The following is an 11,208-nucleotide window of genomic DNA, read 5'->3' as shown; positions in this document are numbered from 1 at the left end:
ACTGACCGCTTTTTTATTGTTTTATGTTCTTACAGAAAATGAGGACCCAGATGGTGTTCCTGCTCTTTGCTCTGTTGGTCATTGTTAATGTGAAAGCTGCGGATAACGCAGGTAAGTCATTTCATATGATGTCATTTGATGTGATGTCATGCCATGTCACTGTCACTTCAAGTTGTGTCATGTGTATATACCGTGCCTTTATACTGTTCATTAACATAAGGGAATTGACTGACAAGCCATGGCGTGTTTGAGGGCTAAAGCTGCAGCAGTCAGTGTTTTGTGGCAGAAGTGGCTAATGGCTGAAGTCATGTTGATAGTGTATAACTTTAGATATGACTATATATACTGACACACAACTCTGTTTGTTATTATTATGTTGCTGTAGCTGACAAAATGGCTGATCCATTGCCCCATCATCACCACCATGGGGAGGATGAGATGGCTGATCCACAGCCCCACCATCACCACCATCATGGTTAATCTTTGACAGGTGAAGGTGAGGACAGAAAACCTGCTAAACTCAACCTAAATGCATTATAGTCAACAGGGCCTGTAATTAGACTGAAACCGTTCATGTAGATGAAAATACCAGTGCAATAAACCCTGCAGTCCAGAAGTCTTTGTTTTAGGATTCATCAGTTGAGTGGATTTATACAGCCAATTTATTAGAGCAACAAACAAAAAACCCCAAAGTTAAATAATAATTTCTAATGCTATGAGTAAGCAACATACTGTGTCAGCATGCACTCTTGAATGATAGCAATAGCAACTGAATCATTGACATAAAAGGTGTGAGTCAGTATATAGTTCTGTATCAATGTGTTTGTGTGCTTCTTCCACAGCTCCATGAGGAAGACTAGAGAATCATCATTGTGTTTAATAATATGAATTACACCACAATGTTTCTTCATCATTTGGTTGGGTGAGGCCTGTTTGTCACCCTCAAATAAAAGTCATTTCACTCAACGTGTAGGTTGTCTTTTATTCCTGGTGAACATGCTAGTAAAAAAATCACACCCAGTGTGAAGAGAGTGGTGCCTTTCATGAGTTCAGTTCATTAGTTACTTTTTACAGACTTTGATGACTTCAATGTATTTTTACTCATTTTAAGTACTTTAAAATGTTTGTACAGATTTGTACGTGTTTTTACTCATTTTAACATCTTTTAAGTATTTTTACGCATTTTAAGTATTTTTACTCATTGAAAGTATTTTTACGCATTTTAAGTATTTTTACTCATTGAAAGTATTTTTACTCAGTTTAGGAACTTTAAAGTATCTTTACTAATATTTAAGTATTTTTAGTCATTTTAAGTATTTTTACTCATTTTAAGTATTTTTACTCAAAAGTGTGTGTGTGTGTGTACTGTACTGTACTGTACTGTACTGTACTGTACTGTACTGTACTGTACTGTACTGTACTGTACTGTACTGTACTGTACTGTACGGTCTGTACTGTACTGTACCTGTACTGTACCTGTACTGTACTGTACCTCTACCTGTACCTGTACCTGTACCTGTACCTGTACCTGTACCTGTACCTGTACTGTACGTACTGTACTGTACTGTACTGTACTGTACTGTACTGTACTGTACTGTACTGTACTGTACTGTACGGTCTGTACTGTACTGTACTGTACTGTACCTGTACTGTACTGTACTGTACTGTACTGTACTGTACTGTACTGTACTGTACTGTACTGTACGTACTGTACTGTCTGTACTGTACTGTACTGTACTGTACGGTCTGTACTGTACTGTACTGTACTGTACTGTACTGTACTGTACTGTACTGTACGGACTGTACTGTACTGTACTGTACTGTGCGGTCTGTACTGTACCTCTACCTGTACCTGTACCTGTACTGTACTGTACTGTACATACTGTACGGTACTGTACTGTACTGTACCTGTACCTGTACCTGTACCTGTACTGTACTGTACTGTACTGTACTGTACTGTACTGTACTGTACGGTACTGTACTGTACTGTACTGTACTGTACTGTACCTCTACCTGTACCTGTACCTGTACTGTACTGTATGTACTGTACGGTACTGTACTGTACTGTACTGTACTGTACTGTACTGTACTGTACTGTACTGTACTGTACGGTCTGTACTGTACGTACCTGTACTGTACCTGTACTGTACTGTACTGTACTGTACCTGTACTGTACTGTACTGTACTGTACGGTCTGTACTGTACGTACCTGTACTGTACCTGTACTGTACTGTACTGTACTGTACTGTACCTGTACTGTACTGTACTGTACTGTACCTGTACTGTACTGTACGGTCTGTACTGTACCTGTACCTGTACCGTACTGTACTGTACTGTACCTGTACTGTACTGTACTGTACTGTACTGTACTGTACGGTCTGTACTGTACTGTACTGTACGCTCTGTACTGTACTGTACCTGTACCTGTATGGTTGCATCTTTGTGTTGCAATCAGCCGCAGCTGTTGAGGCTGTGCTCAAACATACAGAGAGGCCGTGCTCATACGGACACACAGACGGACACACAGACGGACACACACACACACACACACACAGACACGGTCAAATGTAGGAGTGGTTGGCACCACTCAAAAAGGCTAATGTCAAAAGAGCTCATGCCTCAAGAAACAGTTGGTGGAGGATTTGGTGAAATTTCTTATAGAAACTGATAATTAGGTCTGACTGCTTGGTGACCTTCAGTCTCTCTTTCTAATGATTGTCTATGTCTCTCACTCAAATATATTCTGTACTCTACAACAAGTACAATTTACAACTTAGACATTTAGCAGATACTCTTATCCTGAGCGACTTACAAGTATGAGATGAGTTTATGAATGAACTGTAGTCAATAAACAAGGTAAATAATCACATAGATAGAGTGCAGAGAGAACAATGTAGTCCTTTAAAGCAACTAGCATAACAGGTAAATAACATTCTGTTAATTTGAAACAATACACAATAGGATTAAGGATACCAGGTAAACAATGAACCGAGCATCGTATCACATTCTTAACATTTGTGGTTGAAAAAAAACAAAAACACAAAACAATCACTGCACTAATTGAAAGAAAAGGTGGCCAAGAGGTACTGGGAGAGTGAAGTGCTATATCCTATTTTCATCACAATATCTCAGATCACAGCGATTCAAGTCCTAAGATACCTCATCATTTTGAAGTTGAAATGGAGTCTGTCACAGCTTCAAAAAACATTGAAATATGGAGATAGGATGTTTCCACCTGACAGTGACGATATGATACCTTCCTACACTGTGTGCGTGCATGCGTGCGTGCGTGCGTGCGAGGCAGGTACCATCCCTTGACGGGTGTGCTAATCGTTTACATTGTGGTTCAATGGGTCATAATGTGTTCTCCACCCTGGGCTCATTGTACAGGCGTTAGAATGGCATGTTGCTGTGGTTGTTGTTTATTACATACTGTACAGAATGACATGACACACATCCTTTTCCGCATTCAAAGTCTCTGATGAGGGTCAGTGTCGAACTCTGGGAACAACTTAATACAGTTTTCTCATTGCAGATGCGCGCGCACACTACACTTGATGATATAAACATTGTAGGATGGCGATGTTATGAATGGCATTTATTAATGTATTTTTTATTTTATTTTAATCTAGGCCTGAAGCCAAAAATTGCAGATCTACAAGCTCACACGTCACGCCGCGATGCATTGTGAGCTTGTAGACGGAGCTTAGAGTTGAAACAACTCGAAAATATATAGATTTTGTTTTATCATGAACGTCTATTTCTCAAATACTGCTACAGTATATGCCTACTTGCTGGGACATTTGGTCCTCAAAAATATAGTAATACAGTACGAACACACACACGAGACACACACACACACACACACACACACACACACACACACACACACACACACACACACACACACACACACACACACACACACACACACACACACACACACACACACATGCACGCACGCACACGCAAACGCTTTTACAATAAGCGAGCGGCAGAGCCCCTGTTTCCCACCTTGCTACTGTTGATACTGTCCAAACTGGAACAAAAGGGGACAGAGCGCTGTGCCAGGATCCATGGTCTCTCTGTGTCTGCCTGTGTCTGGAACTGTGGAAACGAGGCCAGTTATTAGGGTTAAGCCTTCATCTGCCTTTATTCTGCTTTGATTCCCTTTGTATGCCGAGCCTGCAGGTCTCCAGTTTCCCTTTGTGCCGTCGAGCTGTTTGTGATTCATAGTTTAAAAAAAAAACAACGAGCAAAAACTCCCAGTTGAGGATGATATAGTCTTCTCTGGTTACACAGAGACAAGAACATATTTTTTACTGTATGTGTGTGTGTGCGTGTGTGTGTGTGTGTGTGTGTGTGTGTGTGTGTGTGCGTGTGTGTGTGTGACTGTGTGTGTAGGTCAGAGAGTGTTCATGTGACGTGGCTGGTTGAATGTTTTGTTGTCCAGTACAATCTTCTGAAAACACATGGGATCGATCTGGCCACGTGACCAGAGTCTACATCTGTGGTTCTCAAACTTTTTCATGTCAAGGACCCCCAAATTGACACTTATTAGCCTGCGGACCCCCATTTGAAAAGATAAGCCAGGGACTCCCCATATAAGATACGATTTGTACGGCTCTAGCAGTGATTCTCAACCATTTTTATTTCAAGGACCCCCAGTTTGACATGCATTAGGCTACAGACCCCCATTTGATGGCATTTCTATCTCTGGGACCCCAATTCATATTGTAAAATCAATGTTAATCTAACTCTGAGAGTGTACAAATGGACCCGTTAGGGTCCATTTGGTACCATTTGTACACTCTCAGAGTTACAGACCCATAAGGGTCCATTTGGTTCCTAGCCATCATTTAGCTAGGGACCCCCTGGAACCCCCTCAAGTACCCCTGGGGGTCCCCGGACCCCACTTTGAGAACCAATGGTCTACATTATATATTTCTATACTCAGTACGTCCATTATTATACCAGAAAATGTAAAGCATTTGATCCATTGTTAGTAGGCTACATTATAGAGAGGAGACAGGGGTGATATGCTGTACAGACCAACTGCTAGTGAGCTCAGGATGGTAAAGATATTCTTACTATTCTTACTATTATTAATAACTGTGACAGATTATATTGACCTTTACCAACGTGGAAAATGTATACATAAATTCCCCTTATTGTAATGTTGCACATACTGTACTTGCACTACACTATAAGTAAGAGTACAGTATTTATACCTTTTATTGCTATACTGTAAATCCATCTACTAAATAATTCTCCCCCAATATTCTACACTACACATTGCTGCTAAAGCTGTCTTTCTTTACCTGCACTATTGGCAAATTTATTTGGTCTTTATTTTATTTGAATATTTATTGCATCCAGTATTATGCCACTTACATTTTGCTCTGTATAAGTGAGTGACAAACCCTTTTGAATCATTATACAGTACACAACCCTGTGAGATAAAAAAGTGTCAAATCATAACACGTATTTGGTCATTAGGTCACAATTAGTCAGCACAATTTAAACAGTGACAACATGGACAAAAGATGGAGAGACTTTAGGATGGTGATCAAATGTCAAGTCTTAGTACACAAGCAGACAAAAGGTGACCGTCAACCATTGTTTGACACACTTTAGTCATGGACCTGATTAACGTGGTGATTCTCTGTCGTACTGCAAATACCGTAAGCTCCCCAGTGACACAATAGAACCTTTGTCCACTCCAGAAATTAAGCTGCTTCTAAGACAGACAGGGGTGTCCAAACCTTTTTCAAAGGGGGCCATATTTGAAAATATGAAAACACCTCAGGGCAAACTGCATCTCCTGTCATACTGTACCTTTGGGGCATATAACAAAGTCACATTCAAATGTATCGCATTACAACTATTTGAATTAACTACTGTAGAGTTCATTACCAATAGTATTTTGTTGGCAGTGTCACTCAGCTGTGCTGTGAACAAAACAAGAACAATTCAGCCTTTTTTCACATAATATGCACTGCATTGCATATTATATTTACAGTCCGGCAAATTGACTTTTGTTCAAATGGAGTAGCCAAAAGTAACCTGGTGTGAAGACATCTCTAAAATAAAAATTGCCTTTCTTTCACATCTTGAGAATGAGGCAACACGAGCGCCAAGCAGTTGGAAATCCTTGTTTTCAAAGCACTCACAAACTTCAATGTATGAATTTCATATAACGAAAAAACATCACGTGGATGCACCTGGGACGTATCATCAGTGTTGTAGCCTGGGGTCATAGGATGTTTCGGGTCTCGCAACATACACCCTCGCCCAGGTGACCCAGCCAGGGTTGATCAAGCCCCGACTTACGTCCCAGGTAGCTACCCACGGTCAGTCCTAAATAGGGAAAGACAGGGCCACTCAATACGCTTGTCCGAAACTACTCTGCCAGGAATGGGGGAGAGGAGAGGCTCTGGCACGTGGAGGGACTAGGCTCTGTGGATGGCCTCCTGGCCGGGCTCCTCCTCCGTCTCACCAGGTCCAGGACCTGAGCGTTCATATGACTATACTGGCGGGTCATAAATAACACATTTTGGTGCCATGATTGGCCTCTATTAGAGCCAGACTTTGAACATGTCTGTTCTAAGACAACGTTTTTTTTTACTCCGGGGGTAACACTGTCAGCTAACAGATTAGATCAATAGATCTGGTGTGTCACACGCCTTGCCGGAACCGTCACATCGGATCACAGACAGGTTAAAGTTCTTCCTCAAAGTCACAAAGCACCTCATTCAGACTTGCTTGTTATATATTTTGTTGTCCAATCGTTCTCCCTTCTATTGTACGTTCAGATCTGAAAGCTATTGACCGGGATTCCCCCGGGGTCATCACTTTAATGAAAGTTGAGAGGCTCATACCGGACACGTTGGCTAAGCATGAAACCATCATGACACAGCATGTAGTGTAATGCTATCTCCTTCAGAAAGTGCAAGTATAACTCATAAGATCTAGAAAGGTCCAGAAATGGAGCTGCTGGGTTTAAACTAGGCCAGCCATGTCAAGTCCAGATCCCCAGAGTGCCGTTTGGTGAAAACACCCAGGCCTGTCTGAAATAGATCTGCTTACAGTCTCATCTCACTATCACACAGGCTCTGCTCGGTCCAACAAAATACAAAGGAGGAAGGACAGAAAGAAAGAAAAGTGGAGAAGGAGAGAGCTTGAGAAGGAACGGGAGATGGAGAGATAGAGATAGAGGGAGGATGGACGGTACAGGTAGAAAGTGAGAAAGTGAGAGGAGAAAGGCAGATGAAACGATAGCGGGGAAGACGAAGAACAAGAGAAACGAGAAGAGAAAGTAAAGACAGAGAGAGAGAGAGAGAGAGAGAGAGAGAGAGAGAGAGAGAGAGAGAGAGAGAGAGAGAGAGAGAGAGAGAGAGGCTATAGGCTACCTGAGACACATCTTGAAAACTTGAAACATAAACAAACTTACATCCCCAAAAATACATAAAATCCAGTTTATATATCAATTCATTTGTAAAGTTAGACCAGGAGTCTTCAACAGGGGGTCCCGGACCCCTAGGGGGTCCTCAGAGTTACTACAGGGGGGCCGCCAAGTCTTTGTGTGATAGGAACTATTCTTTTTTACATTAACCATGCACTTGAACCCTAGCTAGGAATCCCTATTCTGGGAACATTAGCCGAACATAGCAGATCTACAAGCTCGTTGGCGTTGTGATCTTGTGATCTTGTAGATCTGCTATTTGCAAAGCTATTTGCAAAGAGGTTTGGTGTAGAGGGAATAAAGTTTTGAGGGTTTAAGTGGTTAACCGAAAATAGTATACACGTTAACCTGAATCCAACACAACGCAACACGATGATAGTGCTGTCAAAGTCTATGAAGCTATCTATGAAATCTATGAAAAGGTTTAATCTGCAACACACTTTTAAACAATATGTGGGGGGGGGGGGGGTCCCTGCGTCATATCTCTCTCAGGTAAGGGGTCCTTTGCCTGAAAAACGCTGAAGACCCCTGGCCTAGACAATAAAAACATAATATCTGGTTTGCATTTCTGTAGAGCCGTTCGGTGTCTTGTTCCAGACGCTGTGACACGAAGCCAGGAGGAGCCGGAGCTCGAACCGGAAACCTCCCGGGCCTCCCAGGCGTCCGCTTTACCCCCCTGATCCGTTTCATTTTATTACTTTTTTTTTTTTAATGGTGGAGCTTCACGAACAAGCGTTTGTATCACTGATCGGCTGCGACCTTATACAGTACGTGCAACAATGAGTGCACCCCAATGAGGGCTGTAGAACGTATATGCACTTGTACTGTAGTACAGTGCGGTGGTCAACGCTAGACAATACACAGAACAAACACTCCTGTGTCCTTAGAGTTTATCCTATACAACAGAGTGGTGTAAGGTAAACAAATGAGGAGAATAGGTAGCGTTTAATCATTCTGCAGGATGGATGAGAGAGGAGGGAGGGAGGGAGGGAGGGGGACAAAAGGTATGCGGGGACACACCTCTTTTTTCCCCCCCATCGACCTATTATTAACACCCTCATCCAGTTTGTGTTTAACGGGGTCATGTCTTAGGTATGCACAAGGCCTAGTTTATTCTTTATTTCCACAATGAAGGCCTCTTCCAAAACCTCCCCCCGCCCCCCTTCCCCCCCTCTCCCCTCCCTTGTCCTCTGCCTATTGTCTTGCAGGCCAACCGGGGGCGTGAGGAATGGTGAAAGAGCCGTTGTGCGGGGCAAGGTTTATAAACGGATCAATGCTGCGAGCCGACTGATCATTCCACTAAACATCTTGTCATCATCGTCCAGGAGATGGAGCGCCGCTCAGCAGGAACGGTGAGTGTGTGGGGGGGGGGGGCGGAATGCGTTCTGATATACGTTGTCGAGCGGAGTCCCTCAGGGCTCTGTGCTAGTGCCTTTTCTGTTTTCGCTCTATGTCGATCGGCTATTTTCAGCAAAGGTTTCCCCAGAATACGGAATGCTGGGGTTTGAGTGGCTTTACTGTCATCATAGAGGTCAGCACAACCCTGATACCTGGTTTAGTTCAATCTGGTTCAATGGGATATAGATAGGATTCAGTTTTTTTTAAATATTAGGATTGTTTTGTTGTCTGGTTAATGGTGATGTATGTGAAAGGAAAATCAAATAAATGTAAAAATATATTCCGTAGAGAATATGCAATTTAACAAAAAAAGAAAAAGGATATACAAAATTCAAATAATAATTTGAAAAGTTTTTGGTACTTAAGTTTCTTGGGTCTTGACATTGCTGGATAAAGGACCAAGTGATGAGTGAATATGAGTGATATGGACAACTTAGGAGAATTTAAGTTTTGTCAGACTTCAGTTGAAGGAAATTATTTGACCACCAGCGTTTAATGTTTGCTAGACAGTTAACCACTTGAACCCTAGCGTCCTTATTCTGGGGGTGAACATTTGGCCAAAGATAGCCGATCTACAAGTGAACACTGTGTGTCGGCAACACTAGTGAAAACGAATGGCAGACGGACAGTGGTCTGATCTGGCCAAAGGCAGCGCATGTAATTTGTCTCATCTTCATTGACTTCTCTTCTGCCCAGATGGTGCAAAGGGGAGAATTAAGGCAACTTTATATTATCGCTACTGATGGGCAGAAACCTTGTACTGTATGTCCACAAGTGATACTTTTCAGGAAATGCAAAAACAGACACTTTGTTCTAATGGCTCCACTGTAGTTATAATTTAATCAGTTTGATAAGTTCTTGTTAATACTTTTCATATATATTTATAAAAACCCACGCAGACTTAACCACTCAACCTGGCTTCCTTATTTTGGGAATGTCATTATAGTTGAAAGTTTTGAAAGATTTAAAAAAATCTCCAAAAATGTTCAAATAAAAAGAATAAATAGTGGAAAATAGACATCTACAAGCTCACAACACATCCCACTGTGAGACAATGTGCCACAACAACTTAAAAAGATGAAATATGGATATATAAGGTTTCTACCCCACAGCCCTGATACATTGTTGCACAGGGCGTTCCTCAAGTTACATATCGTTGCAGTCGGGTGGAAACCTCATACAGTATGTCCAAAACTGTTACTTTTTGGAATTCAAATTCATAAATAGCAAAAATAGCAAATCGACAAGCTCAATCATGACACGTTTTGAGCTTGTAGATCGGCTATCCATGCTACTTTTGTATGACACTGTAGTATGACAAAGTAGGACATTACGAAAAAAAACATAAATAATGGTGAAAAGAGGTTCTGCCCGACAACAACAATGCTTTCATTCGGAAAAGGTGTTGTTTACACTTAGTTTTTTGGTTGCAGCAATTGTTTTAGCAATGTTTGTCTTTTTAGCATTTAAGTTAAATCTTGCTATTAGTAGGTGTATAATCTGCACCTTGTGATGCACAGTATAGAATATAGGAATTGTAACATGGATGCATGGATCCATTGCTTCTGTCCTCACGTCTCTTCATTACATTTGTATTGCGTCTTGTCTTTTTTTTAAAGGCTCACAATACGTCGCATCCTGGTGCCTTGTGAGCTTAAAGATCGGCTATTTAATGATAATGATAATAATTGCTATTTATGCCTATAATAACAATTATAGGCACTGATAACATTAAATCAGCCAGGCTGAAAGAATGGAATATAGGAAATGTATTTAATAACATTAACATTTTATAACATGGATAAGAAGCTCCATTGCCTCTGTCCTGGTGTCTCTTGGTATATTTTGATTGCGTCGCAAATCTTTGCCTATAATGACATGCTCAATTGGGCCACCAGTTTGAAAGGGCTTCATCACTTAAACCCTACATGACCAAAGTGACGCAGAGGACTAGGCTATACTAGGCCCCCTCTTTTTTCCCTCTACACCAAAACTCTTCACCGAAAATAGATGATCTACAAGCTCACAACGTGTCGCGTTGTGACAAATTGTGAGCTTGCAGATCTGCTATTTTCGACAAACGTCTCCCTATAGGTACGCTAGGGTTCATGTTGTTAATGCTGTACACCAATGGTTCTCAAAGTGGGTTCCGAGGACCCCCCAGGGGTCCTGGAAGGGGTTCCAGGGGGTCCCCAGTAAAATGTGTTCATATAACATCAACATCTGTTTAACCTCTGAGCTGCTGAAAATGTTTGCGAACCACTCCTTTACACACAGTGAAGCCAAATTGCCGATTTCTACAATAACACATATTTTCTATTCCTCCTCATGTCCTCCAGATGGTG

At 41.6% G+C, this 11,208-nt stretch overlaps 1 protein-coding gene across 1 annotated transcript in view; it reads left to right on the top strand.

Moving 5' to 3' along the window:
* Positions 1-8,793: 8,793 nt before the first annotated feature.
* Positions 8,794-11,208, top strand: part of LOC308093589 (uncharacterized protein) — a gene marked incomplete at both ends in the record, with an annotated part of 5,485 nt that continues 3,070 nt past the window's right edge. The window contains 2 exons of the mRNA XM_080439921.1: positions 8,794-8,817; positions 11,203-11,208. The exon at positions 11,203-11,208 is cut by the window's right edge and continues 385 nt beyond it. Of these exons, the coding sequence (XP_080296047.1) occupies positions 8,794-8,817; positions 11,203-11,208 (30 nt within the window). The remainder of the gene's footprint in view (positions 8,818-11,202) is intronic.

Source organism: Gymnoscopelus braueri (assembly GCF_963280865.1).
Source record: "Gymnoscopelus braueri genome assembly, chromosome: 10".
NCBI classification, from domain to species: Eukaryota; Metazoa; Chordata; class Actinopteri; order Myctophiformes; family Myctophidae; genus Gymnoscopelus; species Gymnoscopelus braueri.
The sequence above is the reverse complement of the archived record's forward strand: the minus strand, read 5'-3'. Positions and strand labels throughout refer to the sequence as shown.